Below are 25,709 nucleotides of genomic sequence, written 5' to 3'. Positions count from 1 at the left end.
TGACTTTTAAACCTTGTAAAAGTTACTTTACATCAAATACGTGAGGTAGGAGTAAGGAGAATTAGTACAGTTTTAAAACCCATAGAGTTATGTTAAGTACGATTGTGTGTCAGCTAAATCATTTTTTTTATTGTATATAAGAAGGGACTCTAGAGGAAAACTTTGACAAGGACACCAGTCCTCTTCATAATCCCAAATGAGTCAATGAAAGCTGGTTAAATGATGTTATAAGTATGACTTTATCTGTTACATTGCTAATTATTTTCCGTTTCTGTCCTTGTTAAAGTAAAAAAAAAAGAAAAAAAAAAGTGCAATGTGCCATTTGACATGTCAGAATATCTAACAAATGGGGATTTAAAATGCTATTTCAGGATGCTAACGAACTGCAATGTCTTTCCGTTGAGTTGCTGCGGCTTCGGGCGCGTGGAGCGCTCAGTGTTTAAACAGGAACAGAGCAAAGCAACATCTGTGTTTGGATCTCACGGTGCTCACTGGGGTTGCTGTCAGTGTTGCGCATTTGAAGAAGAGTTTTCTTGGACTACAGAGCAAAAGTCTAATGATGTTAAAGAACGTGTTTCAAACTCAAGGCTCTGGAGCCAAATCTGAACCACCTTAGCTTCTTACATTTTTCTTATCTGTATGATGCCAGATTACATCGAAGTGAATTATTATTTCATTCTTAGAAGAACTCATATGAAGAGAGATATTTATCCAAATTTGAACAGTTTGATAATATAAAAAGTTTTATCAATATATTCTGCAACACACAGCCCTTTGAGGAGATTAACAATATTAATATGGCCAAAAATGCCATGTGAACCCATTGGCCATCAGTTATGAAATTACAATATTTGCATACTGTTTTCGATCAATAAGTAAGAAAATCTTACAATTTTCTTACGTTGTAGTCAGTTTTTTGTTAGCGAGGTTTAACGTTGTCTCCCTCATCAGTTTAAAGATGGCATAAGTGGAACACCAAAGACACAAAAAGATCAGTTTTGTTCTTCTTGTATTGCAGAGATTGATTACATTTTTTCCTAGGTACATATATAAGCTGTTCTGGTTGCAAGTTTGGAGCCCAAAACCTTACTAAGCCATTACTTTTTTTTTCTTCTCTTACTCCTCACACGTCTGCGAGTCATTTCATGTGACGTGTGCCACTGATCTGAAAACGCTGCTGAAGGGGATGATTTGCATATTAAATGGAACCTCCTAGCATGTAAATGAAGAACTCCCTACAGAGCAATTCAGTAAAAAGCCTTCAGTTTAACCCCAACACAGCAGCGCGTTCTGATAAGCGCAAAATGAAAAGATCATGTTTCTACAGTTTCAGCTTCTCTTCATTCAAGACAGCAGCCATTTGTTCTTTCGCGTATAAAGCTCTTAATGACCACGCTCCATCTTTTCTTAAAGTGCCTCTTACTCATAAACTACAGGTTTATTGTTGAAAATGTCCACTTTTGATAATGCTTATAGTTAGAACTGACTCCAGTTATCGATGTTGGTTATGCTGTCATAGTCATAGAATGGTGAACAATACCAAGCTCTATACCTTTACTTCTTGTCTACTATTGCCCTCAGTGTTTATGTTTCTTCTCTGTCTGAAAGCTGCTTTCATGCATTTCATAAAACTGCCACAACATGGGGCAGCCTAACATGAGATAGGTAATTAATCAGAAACAACCAATCAGAGCCAGGAGGCGGGGTCTCAATGATGTGAATTATTTGCACAAAGGTAAATGACAGTGCTAAGACCCTCCTGCTGGCTCTGATTGATCATTTCTGACCAGGAGTTGTGCATTTAGCAGTAGGACCACCAAGGAGAGAGAGGAGTCTGATTTTTTTCACAGTGTCTGTCTCATAATGTTCTGTGACAATATAGTGGCAGTTTTATTAAATGTGTAAAAATACATATATATTTTTTAATAAACGGAAACGGAATTGACTAAAAGTTAAGGTAAAACTCTGCTGGTTTAAATTATAATTTTCTTAACAATGGATTCTACTGAACATGACTAGTATCTGAATAAAATTACAATTTTATATTAGCCTGAATATGACAGTATTAGACTAAGAATCAGAAACGGTTTCGTAATGCTCCGTTAGCTCAGTTTTGCAAGCGCAACATGAATAAAACTCAACTAAATCATTGAGTGGAACAGAAGAAAAATACTACGTGTAATAAATTCTACATCTCAGTATGCGTGAGTATGCACAGTTTGTTCAAGGTGGGATCCACATGCTGCTAACATTTCCTATTTCGAGAGCATCTGTGGGCTTTGTTCCTTCTGAGTGTGTTTGTGTGCTTTTGTGGAAGTGTGGAGCAACTCTGCAGCCACTTGTCTGGTTTCACTCCAGCACCCATCATCCACTGACGGGGACAAGCACAATTAGACTGCACCGGCACAGACACACAGAGTGCATTAATCCCAAACCAACCAGTTTAGAGCATATTTATTTCAAGGGTCAAAAATATGACAATATACAGTACAAGATTTTGGTCAGTATGTCTCGCATACAAGTCAAAAATACAGTATTTCAGATACAATAGTTGTATAGGAAAGATAAAACTTTCTCTTGGCCAAATCTTATAGTTTGTCTGATTTTATAAATCCAGAAAAAACAAAACAAAAAAAAAAAACAGACAAACAATAAGAGCAATCAGCAGCTCCCACACGTAACATTACTACATGAAGAGACTTTTGAGTTTTACTTTCTTGTCTAAAATAAAGGACATTTGTGTAGGTGAAACAAATTCATGGTAGGAAGATGTTACAGAGTTAATCAGGATAGAAAATCTTAAAATTTTCCAAATTATTAATTGTAACTCATTGCAGACGTCAGTTGTTGGAACTTAAGATGCTTTACTGCTCAGGCTGTAACTAAAATGGCATGAAACAGCATGGGAAGCGTTTCATTCGAACTTTTAAAAAGTTGCAGCAGAGTGCACAAAAAAAAAAAAAAAAAAAAAAGTGAGCTACAACTGAGCTGCGCTGAAAAGATTGGAATAATGGTGCACAGGTTCAAAATTTATGTCAAGAAAGTGCTGAAGCTCAGTTTGCACTGCTCTGTTAGATTGCTTTTGTTGGGTTGTGGCGTGGCTGAAAATGCAAATCAGGCAGAAGATGAAGATGAAAATCAGGGAGACTTCTGTTTTTTGTAAACAGCACACAACCTGCGTCACGGCACAAATAACGCAGGCACACTGAAAGAGAGGAGACGACTGAGACTGGACTGAGAAGTGAAACATAAACAGAAAAAAAGTTTATTTCTGTAGAGATTCTTTCCATAATGCAGTCAGATTCTTTAAGCAGCTGACACATGAAATAATAATGGATTTTTCACTTTGCACCCAGTTTATAGTAAATGATATAGTAAAGATAAAGTTATAAAAAAAAAGACAGGATACCTATCAGACTGTGTGTTTTCTGAGCATATTTGGACAAACAGATATTTGATATCTGTAACAAATCAGGTGGAAATGTTTAAAACATTTTAAGGTCCGGCCATTTTGAACCAAGTTTTTTGTCTTCTACAGACTGTTGAAGAATAAAGGGTATAAGTGGAGGAGATTCAAAGTAATTTCCAACATGCTAAGGTCTGGTTATCTAAGCAAGTTCATCCTGGAAGCAGACGGTAAATCTTCAAAACTCCTGAAATGTCAGCATGGGACCTGCAGAAAGACTTTGCTGCCGTTTATGTGAAATTGTATGTCTCTAAAATCAGAAAGAAACTCCAACTTCGGTGGGATATGAGGGAGGAAGAAAGAAAACATGTCGGCCAAACTAAAGTTAGTATAAACATTTTCCTAAGCTAGAAAACATATTCTTGATATTTTATTTCATGAGTAAAACGGGTGATTGTACTCAGGTAATTCCAAAGGGTAATATTTGGTGTTCATCAGGAATAATCTAAGTTGCTTTCTTACATGATTAAACATAAATATGTGGCCATAAAAAAAAAAAAAATTACAATTGCACAATTATTGGGATGAGCACTCATGTAGATGTAAGCAGCTGAAATCATTTACCTTTATATGCTCAGTGTATTGAAAAAAAAAAGTCTGATTTGCTTCTCATGAGCAATTTAAAGAAAGTGCGTGAAATCAAGAAAGATGTTTCCCATTGTCATAAACTGTAGGAAATGCTGCTATAATGGTAAAGAAGTATCATTGGAAAAAGGTTGAAACTTGTGCCTTGTTGAAAGTGTTAGATAAATATTATTACACCTGACCCAGGGAGATTAATGTCTCATTTTGATTTACCCGAAGCAGCAGGGTGCTCATTCAAACGTGACGTTCCCGTGTTCAGTCACCCTCAGATTATTGGAAAAGTGGTGCGAGTCTGTTAGGGTTTTTTTTTTTTAATTTAATGACAATCTGAGCGCATCAGATGCAAATATGACAAATATTGTTGTTCTTTGCATGAACGTCTCGTGCTACAACAGTGCAGATTTTAGTTGATGCTAGTCAAATTGTTGTCTCTTCCTAAAGGTTTATCAACACAAAAATGTATCCTGTTAGTTAAGTCAATGATTTTTATATCTTTTTTTTTAAATTGTGAATGGACAATAAATCTGAAAAATATGATAATTTCTTCAAGCTGCTTAGGCACCGCATGCCAGTATTTTTTTTATATGGTGAAGTCTAAGTTATTACTCTGCAAAACTAAACAACTACTTGGAATAATACAAAAAAAAAGAAGCTAAAATTCAGTTGTTGCCTACAGACTGTTACTGCTCATGTCTCAACACTGTGCAGCAGAGTCTCAGGGGACAGGAAAAAAATAGACCAGAAAATGACTCCATGCAGCTTCTGTAAAAGAATCTCACCTTTATAGCCAAATCAATGCATGTGAAAATAAATTCCCACATTCCAAGGTTTTCTCATCTCCCAAATGCACTGCTTCACCTTAAAAAAAAAAAAAAAAAAAAAAATTGACTCCTGGATTTTTACAGCTGTAAACACGACTCTGTCGACGTGTTTTGACATTTCGGATAATTTTCTGAAAGTGGGTCATGTAAATTTCAGGAAACGCAGAAGAGAAAAGTAAGTATTGAACACGCCAACATTTTTCTCAGTAACTACATTTTCAAGCGGCTTACTTACATTAAGTAATATCAGATGTTGGTAAGAAACCAAAACAATGTAGAAAGGAAACAAAACTGAATCAACAAGCAAAGAAAGTGTTTGTATTTAGAAAGTAACCACTTCTCCTGTCAGTGCTAATTGATATTAGCTATTCTGAAGCTCTGAAGAGATGTCTCGTCACCAAGGCATCACATGAAGCAAAGACCTCTCCAACCTTGGTGTTGCAAAACATGCTTATGTAACTGGTTGTAGATGTATTGTTAAAACTTTCGAATAAACAAAAACAGGAGGAGAATAATTTCGCCATAAATCATCCATAACTGGTGGCTCTTTTAAAAATGTCTGGCAGATGAGTGAAAAGAAAAATCAAGACCCAAGGACAACTCGCAGAGAGTTGCTATGCGTCGTCGCTGTGCACATTCACTGCACAAGACGCCAATGCTGAAGGAACAGCATGGCGACATTTACAGTTTGCAGCAGAACATTTGGCCAACTCAAAGAAATAGTGAAAGAATATAGAGTGGCCATAAGAGCCCAAAATCTGACTGAATATAATTGAACAAACCCTGATTGGAGGAGGACTGACACTGCTCATATCAGCAGAGAAGTCAGGCTCTTTGGAATGTGGGGCCGTTTTTCAGCATATAGTAGTAGGGTATTTACCTACATCTCATAAATTAATCCAGAACAAATATAGAAACATACCACAACATTTTGGATAAGAATCTGAATATAAAACAACAATGGATTTTCTTTTTTTTAGCAAGACAATCCCAAACACACAAAAAGAGTTAAAGAAATTCTTAGTTGGTTTCAGAGAAAAAAAACAACAAAACACTAAACTGCAGGAATCAACAAACCGACAAAAGGTTTATCTGATAATCTATGTAAGCAGTTGAAGATCCGAATGGATGGAAGAAAATCAAAGAACCTTTGAGGTTTAAGACAGGTTTGTTTTAATTTTAATGTGTGGATTACTTTGGTTGCTATTTACAATGTGAACTTCAGGCCAATAGTAGAAAAACATCTACTGTGAAAAATGTTGACGTTCAATTCCTATTTTCCAGGCTGTATAAGGGATACACATTTTCTTTTTATTGTCTTTGTTTATATTTTCGAAATGTCTGCAGCTCAGTTGAAATAACCATATCATCTTTTCATGCTGACTTAGTGCATCACTCAATTATCTGGTTGTGTTTGGGACCTTCTGTTCATTTCTAAGAGACACAAAAACAACATCTTACTCGTCAAACCGTTTCCGTAAAGAGTTGAACATCAGTGCAATGAATACATTTTCCTGCCTTCGACTCGTATCAGAGGTTGTGCATTGTGGATTGGAACTGCATTAATTAGACAGCCTTGTGTATAAAGGTGTGTGCATTATCTCAACCAGCGTCAGCACTTCAGCTGACCAATTAAAAATATGGTACATAGCAGGCATCTCTGCTGTGAGTAGCACTAGCAGTTTCTCCTCATCCTCTTGCCGTTCCAGTGTCTTCCCTTCGCTGGGTTTCCCCTCTCTCCTCCAAATTGGTGATAAGCTGATGCACTGATATCTTCTGGCAGTGGGTGTGGGGCCCTCATTGCTGCGCTGCATCGTTGTTGATCCCCATGGTGTCTCTTCATATCCTCCTCACTCTTGTCTTCTCCTTACTCCGTCTCTATCTTTCCCTCTAATTAGAATTGAGCTGTCAACACAAAGTCCTTCCGAGTGAGTTTACCTTCCTAACCTCACGCTCGGTTGCAGTTACAATAGTCTTCTACTGTTCTTCTCTAACTGGTCATTTTGCGTCCAAAGCACTTGGGTTTTTTTTAAATCTAAAGCTAGCTCATTTTTTAACTCGGCACAGTTTTGATATTTTAAGCTGCTAACTACTCTCCGTTCATCCTGTCCATTCACATAAACATCCTGCCTCTCCGTTGTCTCTCGTCTTCCCACCGAGGTCGTGAACTACCTGGCCCGAATCTGCTTTCTACACCAACCTTCCCCTCCTCCCTCCTTCCCCTGTTGTGCAAGGCCTGTCAGTGTCTCATGGTGTTTTTGCCAAACTTGTCGCCGAGTTGCTGGATGAGCAGAGCCAGCTCCCCAGCGGCCTGGGACTTCTCCTCCAGCAGCTCATAGCGGAGGCTGGAAATGTCTTGCTTGATCTCCTTCAGCTCGCCTGCATCACAGACACAGAAAAGACAGAACGAAGTGAGCAAACAGCAATCAGGACGGGAACAAATCCAGGCATGAACTGGGGTCAGCGTGTAAAGTCTAAATGGACACGACCCTTTGAGGGTCTGGATGATTTTGTAAGAAATATTTTATTTCCAGATGTGGACACATTCATTGGCCCCATTAAGAAATATGTATAAAAAGCCTTGAAATAACTTTATTGTTTAATGCAGTACCAATCTTTTTGAAAAAAAAAATTGGATCAATTTGAATACCTTTAGTTTCAGGGGAAACAATATTCATTTATTTTTCAAAATCCTCCGGGAGCATCCCCTTTTTTGCCAATATGACAGTGCCTAGTTTTATCCTACATCCACCTGAATGTTGGTGTAGCACCACTCTCAGATCGCAGACTGTCCTCACGAGGCACGTTGAGAAATTGATAAATAATCCTGAAGCCAGTCCTGCGTTTCTTGGACAGATAAGGTTCAGCTTGGTGTTTCATTGAACCCTAAAGTCTTTGAAATTGTGAAGAGATTGGAGAAGGTTTTTTTTTTCTCTAAGATTTTGAATACATTTCTTGCAACTCTGTCTTGACAACTCTCCCAAAACTGTTGGAGAAAAAAAGCCTTAGCAGAATGCTTTGGTCATCACCGGGTTTCACCGAGGAAACCTAGAGTGGCAATCATCGTCCAGTACTGTAGAAATGTTAGCGAGCAGTTGGTGCCTTGTGATGGTTTCCTTTGTGGACTCAATCCCAATTTTTCAATTTTTATTGTGTCAGATTGGTAGATTATGTTCTTTATGGTCTTTGAATCGTTCATATGCTTTTCACTAAAACACCAATGGTGCTTCTTCCATTAGATTCGTACTTCTGACCAATTCATGCTTTGTTTCTGCTTGCATCAGCAAACATCTGCTGATACATTAAGACCATCTCAAGTTTAGACGTAGGAAGGTGTTAAATAAACTTTTTTGTAACAGAGTTACATTCTTATGCTTGAAATGCTCTAGTACAGAATTATTGGTTTCACTTTCAGTTTGTCTTTTTACACCTAATACAATCGTTACTCAAGAAGACGAAACAAAAGAGCAGTGTCAGTAAAGACAAATGAATGTGAACTCCTGTGATGAAGATTTCTATTAAGATTTTTTTCTATAAAGAGAAGGAAGGGAGAACATTTTATAATTAGAAGTCAGTAGTTTGGAGACCAGAACTCTACCAGTTCAAACCCAAAGGAAAACCAATGTGGTGGAGGAGATGTGCGTCTTAATATAAGGAAAATTTGTGAAATTACTAAATATTGCAGCGAAGATAACCTCCTGGTTTTGTCATCACAGTGTACCCATGAGCTACGGATAACGCACAACATAGCTTAAAAGCTTTCTTTTGCATTTGCGACACTGCACTTGTTACAACGATGACAATTTGACAGTTAAAAGAAACTCATTCATGAGAATGTTCATATTTTCACGAAATTTAAGAATAAATTTCATTTTGGTGAGAAAATAAAAAGCAACATAGTTAAAACTGAAAACTAAAAATAAACAGCATTCCTTGGAGCGAATGGCTGCTGTAAAGACGACCCCGTTCAGGTTATGTTTTCACTCAGCGATCAAAAGCTGTCCTGCGTATCTACGTTTGATGACGCAAAGATAAGACAAGGTCAACGACCAGGTGAGATGTGGCGATAAGATACAGAGTGAAGAGACAAGGTACAATTCGTCCAAGTCGACTCCACTTTATGATCCTTTCTCCTCCAACTAATCTCAGAAATATGTTGCCCAGCAGAGTCTGTTGTAGACAATAAAATCCTGAGCTTGGTGCCAAAATAATGCTGTAGTTGGAGCACAAACAGCAACCAATCGTATCATGGTCTTTTGAATCTCTTAAGTCAGATTCCTGGTTTAAGAGGCTCTCGTGCTAAAATATTGTTTTTTATGTTAATGTTATTAGCTTACATGTTTTATACCACAAAATGTATGATGACGTCTGTGGTTTTTTTTTTTTATGGCTTTCCAACAAGTTCAAATAAACCTCAAGTAGTGGTTATTCAAACCCAGGCAGGAAATGCCAAACACAAGGAGAAAACAGCTTGGATATCAGTGAGTTATAAAACTCAGTCTGTTGTGTTAAATGGATTAGCTAAGTACTCCAATAAACATTTTTATTTATGATTACATGCAGCCTGCTACAGAAAAAAAACAAAACAAAACAAAAAAACAGACTGAACTCAAGGATGTGCAGATGTACATAGAAACTCACAGATCAATTCCTGCACACTTTTTCACACTCGTACCATTATGAGCCTCATAATGGTGCCACTGAAGTGTGCCGTATTGAAAAAGCGATTCTTACCCTCATTCACTTCGTCGCTTTCTTTGTCCACTTGAGCTTTCAGCACGTAACGTTTAATAAGCCGCTTCATGATCTTCTGCAGCGAGGAAAGAGAAAGGTGAAGATTAAAGACAAGAAGACACAGCAGTGGGAGGTGACAACGGATTCTGCGTTTACGAGGACAGAAGACTCGTCGCATTCTCGAGACAGAAAGAAAACAGTGCTAATTGTGGTACAGAGTTTCACTCGGTCTCTCTCAGACAGTGTGTAGAATATTGAGTATTGATTTGTGACCAGTTGCTGAGCCTGAGGCAGTCAGTCTGTGAATGTAGGCACTCCGGATACGGGTCGATAGCCGCCACCGTCCAAACAAGAGCGCTTACATATGTCTAATCAGGTGACAACTCACTGCTGTGTGTGTATAGCTGTTGGTGTGTGTGCAATGGATATCCTTAAAAATGTAGTTTGAGTTGATGCACAGAGTGTCTTGATCTCAATTACTCTCAAAGATCTCATTAGAGGAATTTTCAGCCATGTTCATTCTTTACTCTCTGTCTTTGTACAACTTCCCTTTCATTTCAAACTTGTTAGACTCCTTTGTTACTGTCGTTTGGTTTTGTCTCACTTACACCTCCTCACCTCTACCGCACCTCGTCTTTCCTTCCTTCCTCTGATCCTGCCGTCAGCGTCCATCCGACCAACCTCAATCTGTGCGCCTGCAGTTCTTTGATTTCTCCCTGCTACATATTCCTCTGCCTGTTTGTCTCACATTTCATTCTTCCTCCAGACTCAATCTAATTTCCAATTCCCTTCCGTCTCATCTTCACTCCACCCTAAACTTTGTCATCTGCTTTCAGCTCTGTCAATCTCTTACCTGATATCTGGTCGGGTGTTTTCGGGCTTTTCTCTGGATGAACTCCTCTCCCGATCGTGCGTAAGACCTAAACCGCTCATCCTGCAACAGCAAGGAGCAGAGACACTTCAGAATAACTGAAGTACTTGCGAAAGATGTTGAAGAAGGCAGCAAACTAAAAACTAAACAAATAACGCTGCTTTATCTGAAATCAACTCATGTTTTACCTGCTAGATAATTTGACTTGGGTTTGTAGCTTGTGTGCTAGTTTCACATTGGAGTGCAAGAAAGACTTTCACCTCTAGTGTGGACAGACAAAATCATCTGGAAGCATTAAATCCGCAGCGCATTAAAAATCTACTAATATAAGATCTGATAGATACGAAAATGTCAAAAAGCAAGAAAGGAAATGTAACACAAAGATGAATTTACAAACTTATATTAAAAACATTTACCCATTCTTCAGATTTACAATCAAGAAAAAAAAATGCACTTCTGAAGCTGTAATTATAACCTACATGTAACTTTATTTTCCCTTCCAACCAAAACCACATCACAAGAGAGCAGAATACAATCCTTAAAGAATTAAATGGGTTGCTATGTAAATATTTTCAATGTTTAGTCCTTAAAAAATGGAATGAGAAATATAATATGACAGATGGTTGAAGCAGTATGTCTGTATGTCTGAAAACATTTAAACAAATGAACCACCTGGGTTCTGGTCGCAGATTTCTATCCAGATTTCTATCCATTCATCATCGGCTGTGTATCGTTAATTCTGACCTTCTTAAAATGTATCAACCATTTCAAGGGGAAGACAGATAATATAACATGATCTAATTTACTTGGAATTATTTTTTCTGATCCACACACCTTACAAATTCTACATTAATCTCAACTAACGTGACTTTTCAAGTTGCAGAGAAGACAAAGGCATGTAGCCATCAACAAGGTCCTGGCATATTTCCAGATGTTTTTTTTTTCTTCTTCTTCTTCCATCATACGTTCTCTCATCCTGCCACCTAATTTTTATTTATGGCTGCATGTATTTCCAAGTTTGCCTTGCCTGTCACTAACCTGCACTGTTTCTGTGCACCTTTGGAAAAACCCTGGCACTGTCTTTGAGTTCCCGCCTGTGTGATCTCGGTACTCTCTGGTCTCAAGCCAGACATCACCATTACATGTCTGCCTGCCTTGAGCTTAACTTTATGAGAAGAACTGCTGGACTGACTTATCTGCATCTGTCACCCATTTCACTGTTGGGCTGCCAAAAAAAAAAACAAGTGAGAGAGGAAATAGTCCAATGCTACCTGTCCACCCTCAGTCTGCCACGCCACTCACCAAGCCACAAAGGAAACAATGACAACTGTACCGACCACCTACTCTGTTTTATTGTCTCTGCTGCCATCCGGAGATCTCTTGTCAACTCTCCAACGGCAAGGCTTCATCAGCAAGAAAGTAAGATCAATAAATAAATACTTTTATAAAAAGTCTCACTTCAGTGTCACAAATTATTTTTTCTTTTTTTTTTCCCCAGAGTTCGTTCATTTTTTAACTTTAATTCCATGTTCTTATGATTTGCTGTATTTGGATCAAAATTTGGAGACAAAACATGAGATTTAAAATCTCACGCCGACTCATTCAAACATACTTCTGGTTCCTTCATTCATTACCTCCTCTGATAATGTCTTTCCAACAGTAATTCGGCTGGCCCATGTAGGCAGCAACAAATTTCAGAAGGTGCTGATTTTATAGAAAACATGTTTTCTTGGCCCGGCGCCCATTCACTCCCTGTTTATGCTAAACAGAAACTGAGAGGTGCAGTGACACAGGCTTAGTTACCTGGGACAAATAAAGCCCATCCAGTTAAATGAGCTCAACTATTTCTGCCAACAACAGCCAAAATGTCAGTAAAAGCGTTTGGTTTCTCTGCAACTTTATCCACACATTATGAGAACTTATGGATTAGTGACACTCCCAGGAGACTAGATGTTGCTAAAAATCTAAGTTGACTGTTTAAGAACAGAAAAGGTTTTGTGCTACTTTACAAAAGTGTTTATGAAGAGTATATTATTTATTAACTGGAGGAACTTTTTATTTTTATTTCTAAGAGAAGCATTTCTGCAGAGGAACAGAAGCCAGTGGCTCAGCTATCCGTCTTATTTATCTATTCACCACATTACTGCAGCTATACCCAGATGAGACCGAGATTTCCAGTTTTATGTGAATGGTGCTGAGAAGGCATCTTCTATGCAGAAGTCTCCCCAAGGCCAAATGGCAATGTTTAAACATATTTCCTGTAGTTCTTAGTCAACATTAAAAGCTTGACTTGCTGGGCTCTCCTGCCTCTGTTTATGTGAATCTCTCTTTATGTGAATCCTGGACTTTAAGATTCACATAAAGTCCAGGCTGGGAATTTACCAGCCAAATACCAGCACAATAAAATAACATCAAATCATTGACTTTCACTTTAATTTCACACATAATCTTAAAGCAATCAGTTGGCACAGCTGGCTTTGCTAAAACAATTTTTTTTAGTTTGATGCCTGTTTGCATCCTTATATCATAATTAAAGCACCAAAAGAGAGAAGAAATGAATCGGTGGTTCAGACAGACCACCCCATCACTCCCAAATCTTGCTTGACATCCTCAACGCTTTCCTGTGGGCTAATGTGGGCTTATCCATTGATCGCCTCCTGCACCTTCCTGCCTCTGCCTTGGTTAAACTGTCAGGTCTGCAGAAGGTTTTAGACACTCACAGAGGCAGCAGGGTGAAGCCTATCTTGTCCCTATCCGAAATCTGCCCGGGCATTTCAGCAGACGCAGGCAGAAGCAATGGGCTGACTAATAGCTCCGGTGAGGAGAGCCATTCAAGCCGAGGAGGCCGGCGGAGGAAATGCCTGCGGATGATGGCTGGCGTTTGACGCCTTGTTAAATGTTCTTTGGTGTTTCCAATTAAAAAATAAAACTTTCTTTTTATTATAGAGATCTGATTTAGAGGGACGCTCCACTTAAATCTGTAATGTTTCCTAAATATACAGATTATACTTTCAAAAACAACCAACCAACACAGACAGATGTCTAATTATAGAATGATGATTTTTTTGTTGTTGTTGTTTGTGCAACTATCATTCTCCCTCAGTATAATTATGGCAGTTATATGGAGCTAGACTGGAAATCAGAAAACCTTAATTTGACAGGAAGTATTTAGTACAGTAAATGCACAAATTAGTCTATAATTAGAGAGTCACTGCAGCAGGTTTTGTTCAACTAGAGAATACAATGGAGGTTTAACTTTCTGAAAATGGTACTGAAAGAGAAGGTAACGGAATAAGCTGCTTTTAAATTAATAATATCCTGCTACATTAATTCAGAAGGCAGAAATAAAATGACTTTAGATGAAAGATGCAGAAGAAAACATTGCTGGAGGGATTGCAAACCTCATTTTGTATGAAAAACCTATTAAAAAAGTACTTAAAGAATTTGAACCTTTTCATATTTTGCCAAGTTACAACCATAAACTTAAATGAGTTGCTTTTAAAACTTGTAATATGAGATGGATCAACTCCAGGAAACACAAAGATGGGAACTGATAAAAGGCTTTTGAAAATAGTCAAGATATATACAGCAATATAAAGGACATCAAGATAAATAAAACAAATAAAGATCTGTAAAATGTGGCTTGTGTGATCTAGGAAGCTGTTAAGAGTAAATTGAAAGGTAAACTTTGATAAATGTGGAGCAATGCCAGGACAAAACCTATCAGAAACTGCAAAAGGCCTTTCCTTCAGCAGCAAAATGACATTAAACAGGCAGCCAGTCCTACAATGGAATGATTTAAATAAAAGGACATTCAAGCAGTCAAAGTTCAGAGCTAAATTCTGAAGGGAATCTGTATTATGGCTTGAAAGAAAAAAAAAAAAAGAAAAAAAACTCTGCATCCAATCTGATGGAGCAAGAGCTACTTTGCAAAACAATGGGCACACGTTCCAGTCTCTAGATGTGCAAAGCTGTTACACACAAAGCCCAAAAGACATGCAGCTGGGCTTTCTGCAAAACGCACTTCTACTTCAAAGTGTTTTCAAATATTCATTTCTAAAAATACAACACAGAAAACCACATATAAATTAGTTCTGCTCGAGTATTATGTCACACCTTGTAAGGGTTTATTCTGTAAAATCCTGATAAAAAATACATTGAAGTTTCTGGTCAAACGTGACAAAATATGTAAAAGTTCTATTGGTGCGCCATGTACAGTTTAGCAAAACACCGTCAGTAGAAAATGCTAAATTTTGACCTTGGCCTGTGTGTGGAGCATGCCCATCTCCACCTCATTGTTGTGGCGGGGGCCGTTGGCCTTGCACAGGAGTATCAGGCACGACTTAATGCGGAGGACCAGGTAGTAGAAGGATTTGGGGCTGGGAACCAAATTGAACGGTGCAGGCAGGGTCCGACCCTCATCAAAGTAGGACAGCCACAGCTTGGCGCGGGCAAACTTCCACTCCACGTCTGCATCCTCCTGCGGGGACAAGCAAACAGAGACGCAGGGTGAGTCTGCTGATGGATGATGACAGGAGAGACAGGAATAACAAATAGCTATGACTTGCTTGAGCACTTTGACTTCTAGAGGACAGTTCTATGACGGCAGACAGCCCAACATCTGCCTGTTTGACAACAAGTCTGTGTGCTTTATATCTTTGGGGGGAAAAAAATTAAAAATCGTTGAATTTTTTCTGACGGAGACCGATGTTGTTTGATTGCTTTTCAATAGCTGATGGCATTTTTTTTTTAAGTCGCAGTCTAATCCTCTTGTAGACACATCGCTGATACCAGATGATCCTTATTGACTTGTTGACAACATCCTGCCCTTTTTTCCTATCGAGCCGCTGCTGCATACCTCTATCTCCTGGTACGAGCTGTTGATCATGGCAATGAGCATGTTGAGGAGAACCACCACCATGGTGACGTTATAGACTCCGTAAAGCACGTAGCCGATGTTCTCTATGAACTTATGGTCGTATTTCAGCACCACAGAGATCACCTCAGACAGCCCGAAGATGGACCAGAACAGAGTCTTGAAGCTCTCCTCCACCCTGAGGGAAAAGAGAGACGGGGGAGGAAGAGGGGGGGAAAATCAGTGCATAAGAGGGTGCAGGTGTGGGTAAACACCGGTAGGCGCTAGTTGCTGAGTCACACACACGAAGACAGACAATATGGGATCTAATGCTGTTTGATTTGTGAGGCAGGAGTGATGAGTCATGTCCAATTTGAACACACAACCCCGTCCCTGCCTCTGCTGCACACAGAGTGCTGCAACTGCGCACACATGAAAAAGCAGACAATGACTCAGCTGCAGCATTTAGGAGATAATTAACTTCTCCAATTAAGTTAATTAAGTTTTAACCCTTTGCCAAACTTTATGGAAAGCAGACACCTTACGTTAATGGAGGCATATTAAAAGTTTGTCCAGGATTAAAATTTGTAAGAAGTTTGCATACAATATGGTTGAGAATATATACTTTTTAATTTAGGACTTTTAATACTTTAATTAGACCATTTATTTATTTATTTTTCTGGATGGAATAATTATGCAACAACAAACCTTCATTAATTTTTTTTTTGCCAAAAGAATTGGATGCACATCTGGTAGATAATTATCGCTACTCCACAAATACTCCAAATTACACATGCAGGCTCAAATATATAGATAATTAACACATGTGGCTCAGGAGCATTTTGCACCTGAACCACAAAGCTTTTTGCAGTTGTCAGTACATTTGTGACACGGTTCTGGCTCAGATTCACGTCACGTTGAGTCCAACATTCAACCATCTGACTCACATAGTCACTCAAATGAATGCAAGTGGTTTGACGGATCAGAAGCAGTCTAGAAATCACCAAGGCTCAAGCCCATCATAATCAGGGCTCTGCTGGAACACCAACAGTGTCTGCAGATAAATGAGCCCTCCATTTAAAAAAGCATCCACTTCAAATTTGACACATTAAAGTTCAACTGAGAAAAGCTTTCTGTTCGGGTGAGACAGCGAGACTTAGCTTAGCCACTGGATGGTTCCTGTTTTGTAAGCAAAAGGCAGTTAGAGGCAGAGTACAGCATGCACTCCATAGTGAGCATCTCTGCTCAGTTTTATCATTGGCTCTTGATTATTTCACATAAGTTCTTGGTCAATAACATATTTTCCATCAAATAGGATTCAAAGTGAGGGTTGCAAACTTAGAAACTTTGAGACAGCTGTGAAGCCTGGTGATGGCAGCATCTTCACGTGGGGCTGAGTTGCTATCAGTGGTGCTGTTATGTTTTACAAAGAGGATAGATTAATAAAGAAGCAGTCCATCCTGTACATTTTTGTTTTACCTTCAAATGAAATTAACAGCTAGATATTTGGGAATTTTAAAAAGACTTTTACACCAAACATGCATCAAAGCTGGTTTTGAAATAGATAAAGTTGGTTAACTTTAAATATTTGGAAAGCTTTGACCTCAACTATAGTGAAAATTTGCGGGCCATGCTGAAAACCAGGTCGGTATTTAGACATGAATACAAATGTATGGCTCTACTTGTTTTTGTTTCATTCATTGAAGATGATCATCATCCCTCCCTGTAAAAGAACAGGTCAAATCCACAACTATATACTGAAAACATAACATTCATAGTCAAGAAAAATGTATATGAACAGATGACACCCTTCTGATTTTAACAAATAGGACACAAACTGACCCAGTTTGTGTCCTATTTAAAAAAAATCATGTTTGTCAAAATTACTTTTTTCAGTTGAATGAATTATGACTGAATTTTCTATCCCTGTGGATGAAATACAGGCAGTCCTCTATTTGGCTTTTCCTCTGTTATTCAAGTGTGCTAAATAAAGAGTTTAATAAATAAAAGGGCATATCTGAAGTTTCCGAGTTCCACAGTTAAACGTCCAGTTGTGTTTCTGAGCCTGAAGGTTGAAAAGAGAAAAACCAGCAACGAGGCACAGCAGCAAAAGGCTGCATGACCTGCGAGCACCGGTTTTTCATGTACATCTGTGTGGTGAAATATTCCATGAGAGGCAAGCACGGGGCTTGAGATGACAGAGGGGAGGCAGGGTGGGAGGAATGAGCGGGCTGGTTGAACCGCTGGAGGGCCTGGAGGTAAGAGAGCGCCGTGGAAAGGGAAGATGTGTAGGTTGTGGAACTGCGAGCGTCTTCCAAAAAAACTTCATCCACTGGCACACAAAAAAAGGCTAGGTGTTGGCACAGAGGAAAAACCATCATCTCACATGCATGAAAGGAGTCTGTCAGACAGGAACATGCACAATCGTCAACTTCCCCCATGTTTCTCTTTCTCACTCTTGAAAACAGAAAATCCTCTGGGTGCCTCACCTTTTATACCATAGAAGAAGAAGACGGGGGAAAAAAAAAATCCTTTATTCTTCTATGCAGCTAGAGTAACTTTGTTACTCATCTGCAGAAAATTGAGAAATGTGCTCTCCCATTGAACCACATATCTTCCAAAACACTGTGATTTTGGGCAAAGTATTTATAATTAGCCTGTTCAGCATTTCTATAATGTTCTCTAAACGTTGGCATGCCGTCATTGGTCTTTGTGAATCTCATGAATTTGCTGAAAAAGCATAATTAATGACTGCGCAAAGAAAGCTTTGAGATAATAACCGGATGCGTCATGTCTTCAAAAGAAACGGCTTTTCATTTTCACTCAAACCTCTGTGCACAGAGGCTTCTGCTGAGCAATAAAAAAATTGGGATGGATGCAAGGAAGGTTTGCAGAGGAATATTTTCTTTGTGCCATTGCTCTCCCCTCAAATTGCCAGTTTTTCGCAGACTGCTGCTGTTGCTGTTGGAGACGGACTATAACCGTGATTATGGCTATTTCCACGAGATGCCATTGCTGTAATTGAGGCCATGGCTGTGCTTTAGTTGTAATGACTGCTCTGTCATGTCAGTGGCACATTAGTTGTAATGGCTGCAACACAGATGACATGCAGGGTTTATATGTGTGTGCCAGCGAGTTGACATCAAGAGAGCGTTAAAGAGTAATTGCAGAAGAGAAATGACAAATGCAACAGAAATAAACGTTAAATAAAAGTTGAATCATTACCTGGAGTCCGATTTTCACTGAACAAATCTGGAATATTATCGTTTTGCTATTGGAGAGAGTGTGGAGTGGTCATTTTTTTTGGTTAGAACAGTTCAGCTGAAACAAATGATGTATGACATCAGCAGACCACTTAACTAAAATTACAACTAATGATGTGGGAGATTTTAATGTGCCTCACAAGCCTTTTCACGATAAATTAACTTTTCTATGTTGCGGCATTACATCCACAACGCAGAGATATTCTGTTTTAATTTTACCAAGCAAAATGCAACGCATCATTTTAAAGCCGAGGAAAGCAATACACGTTTTTTTCAAACTTATTTACATGAGTAGTGAACAGAGTCCACCTTTGTGTACCTGAATCCTTGAGAACATTAGTGAACAAACAGCATGGAGAATAAAAAAACAAATCAGACAGCTATAGGGTGAAGCAGTGAAAAGGATAGAATACAAAACGACTCCCCGAGCTTTGAAGATCTCAGAGGACACTTGTCTAAAAATACTGTGGCACGAGAATACCAAGACATGGACGCCCACCTGAAAACAGAATCTCTGGAGGAGCTGCTAAGCTCCACAGCTCAGGTGGTAAAACGACAGGGCATGCAGTCCACATCTTAATGGAAGAGCGGCAAAAAGCCACGACAAGCTTAACAGACGCTATACGTTTAAAGCAAAACAAACAAGAGGAACACCACATTTTTAAGCTTTTTTATTTGTTAATGAATAATCTAATTAATTAATTACTGAATAAAAAAACATGTACCAATGTGATTAAAAATTAAAACCCTGTACTGTGGAAAACTGAGCATGTCCAACAAGGGACTAATTTATTATTGCCAGATAAATCTTCAATGCTAACATTTATCTGTGAAAGCACTTCTAGTCAGTCTCTTCTTTAATCTCTTACATGTTATTTTGTTGGCATATTTAGCTGACACAGAACATCTACAATGTAGTTCAGTACAGATTGAATCACGTGAATGACTGGTACTTTAAAGACTTTGACCACCAGTAGTGATGCTTTGATCAAGAACTACACCCTCAGCATTAAACACAGTTTTTGTTGCAAAAGCAGAAAGAGAAGACATCTCTAGCAGTCTTCCTTTATGCCATAATTTATGCAGTTATGGCATTCTAGCTTGTAGGGAACAAATGCAATTTTGCAGTTCATACAATGATTAATTGTACGAACTCTTTTTAAAAGAAACAAAAGCCATAATGGTATTGGTTTGCATCAGATTGGTGCAGTTAAAAAGGAAGAACTACTAAGAGATTACCCAGACATTTATTGGTTCTATGCAATATTCATAAAAAAACATAACTTAATAAGGGATTAAACAGTTGCCATCTCCACATCAGATTGGTGTACAATCATCTAATTAAATCTCGTGCACTGTGAAGGTGTCCAACGACAAAGAACTTTCACAAACCATCGTGTTTGGGTTTTAAGTGGCTCACTAGCAGCGACTAGGGAGAAAGGCTGTTTCCATCAGTACTTCCCCTCCAGCACTATTAAAATAATGAAATCCAAAAGGCTTTGGTGCAATCAGAGGAGCTAAAGAAGGTGATTTTGGAGGGCACGCTGTGAAGACCAGTGACTGAGACGCTCTTACAAGATAAAACAAAATGTGACTTTTGAATCAACCCCAAAAAGGGGGACACTTTTCTGCTCTTGATTATGTTATCTCCCATTTATCTTTCTAATCTAATATATATATATATTTTTTAAATCAGTCTCAAGGTCCTACTTCCCAGCCTGTGAAACTCTTGCCCGATATAAAGGAGTTTTCCTAAAATGTAAGAGGAGATAATTATAGACAACTTTGTTTCAGCCAACGTTAAAGTGTTGTTAAGCAGACATTTGCAGGAACAAACACAATTAAAATTCCACACTCACCAAAAGGCAAGTCTATAAATAGTCATTGCTCATCTGCTGGGGCAGATTGTTAGTTTGATAGGAGGAGACTTGCAGAAATGTAACATTCATGCGTTGGCAGAGTGGCTCAGAGGGTGTTATCGTTTATTAAATGTGGACACAAACTGGAGTTTTCACTTTATATAGATCTAGATTTTGTGGCAGTTCATACGTTTCAGCTCCTCAGCACATAAAAGCAGATTTTATAAGCACTCATATCTGATCTTTAGAAATAAATGACAGCTGATGGACAACAAAATACTATTTTATGGTGCTAAGGCAGATTTTACTACAACTATAAGGTGTTTTTGTTTGTTTTATCTTTAAATATTTCTTGAAGCAAAGAAGAATGATCCGTCGGACCAGGTGGTTGGGGTATATTGGGCAATACCACGGCAGGACTTCCATGATACATCACAGACATCTTCATATCTACAGCAACCCATGCAAAATGTGCAAATGACAAATGGTGATGTTTGTCAAGAGAGAACAGGTAGCTTGACCATTCTTCCACATGTAGTTCCTTCATTAGCCGAGATGCTTGAAAATCGGTGAAGAATGTCTAATCAACTTTGCGTGTGTGTTTCTGAAGTATTGGAAGAAAACTCAAACATGGGAAACATGCAATACAAAACACAGAAAAGCCTCAGGTGAGATTAAATCCACAAAAACCTTTTAAAAAACTTGGCTGTTAGCTGTTCAGTACGTCATAAAATGATTCTTTGAAGGGTCGATGAGTCGATGACCTGACTCAACTGGTTTGAGTCTCTTAGATGAACAACTTTTCCAGTCTATGTGACTGACTAAATTTTAATGTATTATATTTTAATTGGTTTGTGCGACTCTGTGTGAACTGCTGGACAAACCCCCTCCTGCATTCCTATGACCTTTGAATAAGCTGCTATAGAAAATGGATGGATGGATGGATGGATGGATGGATGGATGGATGGATGGATGGATGGATGGATGGATGGATGGATGGATGGATGGATGGATGGATGGATGGATGGATGGATGGATGGATGGATGGATGGATGGATGGATGGATGGATGGATGGATGTGTGGGTGAATGAATTGGGCCCTAAGCTACAAGGTGGTTGTGAATTTAACAAATTCTGTTGTTTAACAAAAAGATTATAGTTCCCAAAACATGGTAGAGATAATGTTATGCTTAAAGACAATATTTCAACACTTTGGACTTTATTTTTGACAGGAATAAATGGCTTTAATATTCTCAGATGTGATGTCAGTCAATAACATGGCATTCTCCTGACCCTGTACCGTTCATAATTTTCTCATATATTTTTTATATTTAGAGTTTTGTTTGATCTTAGATTAATATTTTCACATAAATGAATTTCAGAATTGTTGTGTCTTTTCATTGTTTCACTTTTCCTGTAGATGGCTATGATTTTTAGCGGAGTGTATCCTCCCTCCTCTGCTTTAGAGGCAACTTAAACTAAGTAGCTCGCAGCAACAGCTTAGAAGTTCCCCGTTCTTTAATCAAAAGCAACCATTTGTCTTGTTTGAGTGATCAAAAGATAATGGCGACAAAGCCAGCAACTGATTAAAGAGATTTTCTTTTTTTCTGTTTGAAGAGCTGTAAACCATGCAGCATTTTACTAATTGGATCTGAATAGATGCTTCTTCTCAAATTTAAAGGCTGTACTAATAGTTCATAACTGTGACTCCTAGGAGGGAAATCTAGCAAAATAAAATGTGTCTGAATGTCAGTACAACTGGGAAAGTCTCCACGCATCAGCTCTCTCTGCACCGACCTGAGACACTGCAGATAGAATATGGATGCAGGTATAAACTTAGGAAAGAGCTTCTGCTTTCGTTCTGGCATATATTGATGCATGAGTAGGGAGCGTTGCCGAGTATCATCATTTGTTTTGCTTATCTTGTTTTCAGGTTATTTAATTTACTGAAATCTATGCGAGGTGCCTCTCAGGGAGGAAGTCCAATTATGGGAAATCTAAAATGTATCCCTGGAGATCAACAGCCCTTATAAATTCAAATTTGTCCAATGTCAGCCATTTATGAGGGTATTTTACAAGAAGAGACGGATGATTTACTTGATACCTCACATTATGGAGGATTAATGTTTCTGACAAGCTACAATTCTGATTCATTCATTTTAAAACTGCGTGTGTCTGTATTTCATAGGAATCGTCTTGAAGCCATAATAGATGGGTCTGTTGTTTGTTTTCACAGCTGCCAGCTAACAAAAGGCTGCATAAGGCATGAAGGCTTCACACATAAACACAGGCACAGTCATGAATGTGAAATCTGACTATTTTAAATCATTTTCCTTGAGGTCTGACCTAAACCAAAGCAACGACCCCCCCCACCCCATATTTGCTTTTGGAGAGTTGTTTTCTTTTTTTTTGTTTTTGTCCCTTCAAAGACGCCAACCTCCCAGATTTCTGTCCCAGGGTGTGAATAATACAAACCCTTACACTCAGCCCTGCAGGACACTAACAGTAAAAAAACCCCTGATGCTGCTTCTCATTCTGTTTCTACCAAAATCATGCCACATGCAGCATGGCGTGCGTCTGTGAGTGGGAGACTGGTGACTCACCCCAGCTCTGCGGGAGAAGACCAAACCTAATCACCAACGGGCCCAAATCAACCTCATCGCCTCAGAGACAAGCCCTTATTTTCTTTCTCCATGCTTTATGTTTCCAGCTCCTCTCTGCCTCTCTTTGGGGCCATGTCCCACTCCCGATTTCTCATTATGTTTCCACTGCTTTTACAGCGTTCTCCCCATTCCTCTCCCGGCGTATCACTCTCCCCATCGTTTTCACCAAAACAGCTCTTACCTATTTCTGTCACGTTCTCTTCTTTTAATTTATTTTCTAATTTTTGTGTAATCCACAGCAAATCTTTTTTATGGGTTTAGTATAACACAGAGCAAATGTAAACATACCCTCGGTGAATGGCTGCAGATGGCAACCTGCTCATTATCTCACTGCACTTCTGTCATTAGCAGGACGTTTAATTCACCGCTCTTCTACACATCTAAAGGCAAACAAGTGGCAAATATAGACAAAATATTAAATTGAGTGTTAACTACCTGTTGTGGGGAAAAAAAAAGAGAGAGAGAGAGAGAGATGTCACCATGGTAACCAGACGGGTGGGGTCATATCCACTTCTCAATTTAATCAACAAATAAATTTGGCTCCCAAGAGATGTGCATCTGTGTGTATGTCTGATAGTGAGCCAATCAACCAAGAGGGAAGAACAACATAAGCTGATGTGTTTGCCTCTTACACGCACTTGTACACGCGTGTGCATGTGTGATAGACAGCGGAAATACAAAATGAGGCTAAAAGAGAGGGAAAGCAAAGGGAGGCTGTTGTGGTGAGTCTTCAGGCAAGATGTAAGAGGAACCATATTTAGCAGAGAATAGGATTTGATGCCAAAAGAGGAGCAATTACAGAATCAAGCATGTCTTAAGGTTCCTTTTTTTATGTGCCTGACTGCTTTCTGGCTCTAGCTACCCTGTTCTGTTTTCTCACAAGATGTGGAGCAATTTTAAAGACTAATGCTAGCTTAGATGTTTTCTGTTTTGTGTTTCCGGGCATACGTAGTTGAAATTACGCTCATGAGACATGGCTCAGGACAAGATGTTGAGGTATGTCACAGAATTAAAATGTGAAATGTACAAAACGAACACATCTACAGAAATAACAGGGATAAGAATGGATGACCAGGCTGTGTGCTGTCCTAAGCAAAAAATATATAATTTTTTTTTCTGTTCAGGCAGCAATTATTCTTTAAAAAGAACAGAAAATATTATTTTTGTTAATTATAACATTGCAAATCACCGCAGTCATCCCCTGTGCCATTCCAACGTTTCACCCATAGCTATTCGTCGACTGATTTGCATTGACTTCTTTTGTAGCCTTTTGCTAATTTGCATTAATCACCAAAAACACTTTGGGAGAATGTGCTATAATCAGCTTAAACCAAAGTTGAACTTTTTCCTTTTTTCTAAACTCTGTTTCTAAAAACTGCAATGACTTTACTTGTGTGACGTTTGGGTTGGTAATAGTACTTCTTTGTTGAGAACATAAATCACTCATGGAAGTTTTCTTGTGAAATCAGTCAGTTTTTTTCCCACTTCATTTGATTTGAGACGACTCCGTGCTGAATGGGCGTGCAGCTAAAATTACCATCAGATCTAATCAGATTAACAAAAGCCACTGAAAACTCTGGCTTTGGGGCCTGCCTAACTCATCAACCCATTAATCTGTTTCAGTGCACCCCTTAAATCATTACGCAAACTAAAAATATTCCACTAAGCCTTTTGAAGAAAAAAAAATTACAATCATTCTCATTTATTTGGTCTAATAACACAGTTAGTTCTTGTATTTCCATCCCTGGGCCATGCAGTTTTCGTCTCAGTTATTAGGTACAATGTCATGTATGTAATGAGGAAACAAACAACAGCTGCGTCAGGTACCAGGAAGCCACCAGAGCATGAACACACAGAAACAGTGGCAGATAATATAACAACCAGAAACTTGGGGGAAACAAAAAAAAAGTGAGAAAGTTAAGAGATAAATCTTCATACATGACAGGCTGGTCACCACATTGTTTCCCAGGATGTTGACGTCGAAAGGCCCAAACTAGAGAGTTGCAAAGTATTCAGAGGGGATTGAATTTAAGCTACAAAGTACTGGTAGCCCTGCCTCCAGAAAATTATATCAATGGCTGGGTGGAAGAAGTAAAGGTAAAAGTTGCCTCAGAGGTAAAAACTCAGAAGCAACTGATCTGAGTTGACAGACATAAAAGAAAGAATAAACTTTCACACTGTGAGGCAGCTCCATGTTTACAAATGAAGGTTTCTGAAGCTCTTTCAACCCTGTTGGTAAGTTCAATGAGAGACCGAGGCCTGACAGGCAGCCCACAGGGCAAAGAGGGTCTTTGAGCTAAATAAACAACAGGGTTTTTTTTTTTTTTTTTTTTTTTATGACTGATTCAAACACAATGAGGAGTTTATTCCCTCAATTCGGTGTCAGCCATTCATTTATGAACAGTTTCCCAGTTTGTCATGAAGTAGCTTGAACCTCACCATGCAATCTTTCTGTGACCTCTCTGCTCCGGTCACTGATAGCACAGCTTTTTGAAACTTTATGATTCACACAAAGGCAGTTTATAGATGGAGAGATGAGTTAAGGCTGCTATTGAATGTTGGACTAAACATTTATAGATGGGAAAATTAGTA

At 38.7% G+C, this 25,709-nt stretch overlaps 1 protein-coding gene across 1 annotated transcript in view; it reads right to left on the bottom strand.

The window, feature by feature from the left end:
• Positions 1 to 2,439: 2,439 nt before the first annotated feature.
• The window catches only part of trpc7b (transient receptor potential cation channel, subfamily C, member 7b), a 59,595-nt gene continuing 36,325 nt past the window's right edge, over positions 2,440 to 25,709 (bottom strand). Inside the window, exons 8-12 of the mRNA XM_015001291.2 lie at positions 15,336 to 15,531; positions 14,736 to 14,957; positions 10,460 to 10,540; positions 9,607 to 9,682; positions 2,440 to 7,251 (exon numbers count right to left, since the gene is read on the bottom strand). Of these exons, the coding sequence (XP_014856777.2) occupies positions 7,112 to 7,251; positions 9,607 to 9,682; positions 10,460 to 10,540; positions 14,736 to 14,957; positions 15,336 to 15,531 (715 nt within the window). The 3' untranslated portion in view covers positions 2,440 to 7,111. The remainder of the gene's footprint in view (positions 7,252 to 9,606; positions 9,683 to 10,459; positions 10,541 to 14,735; positions 14,958 to 15,335; positions 15,532 to 25,709) is intronic.

The sequence above is a fragment of the Poecilia mexicana genome, unplaced genomic scaffold (assembly GCF_051168715.1).
Source record: "Poecilia mexicana isolate PSO_F unplaced genomic scaffold, ASM5116871v1 scaffold_10, whole genome shotgun sequence".
NCBI classification, from domain to species: domain Eukaryota; kingdom Metazoa; phylum Chordata; class Actinopteri; order Cyprinodontiformes; family Poeciliidae; genus Poecilia; species Poecilia mexicana.
The sequence above is the reverse complement of the archived record's forward strand: the minus strand, read 5'-3'. Positions and strand labels throughout refer to the sequence as shown.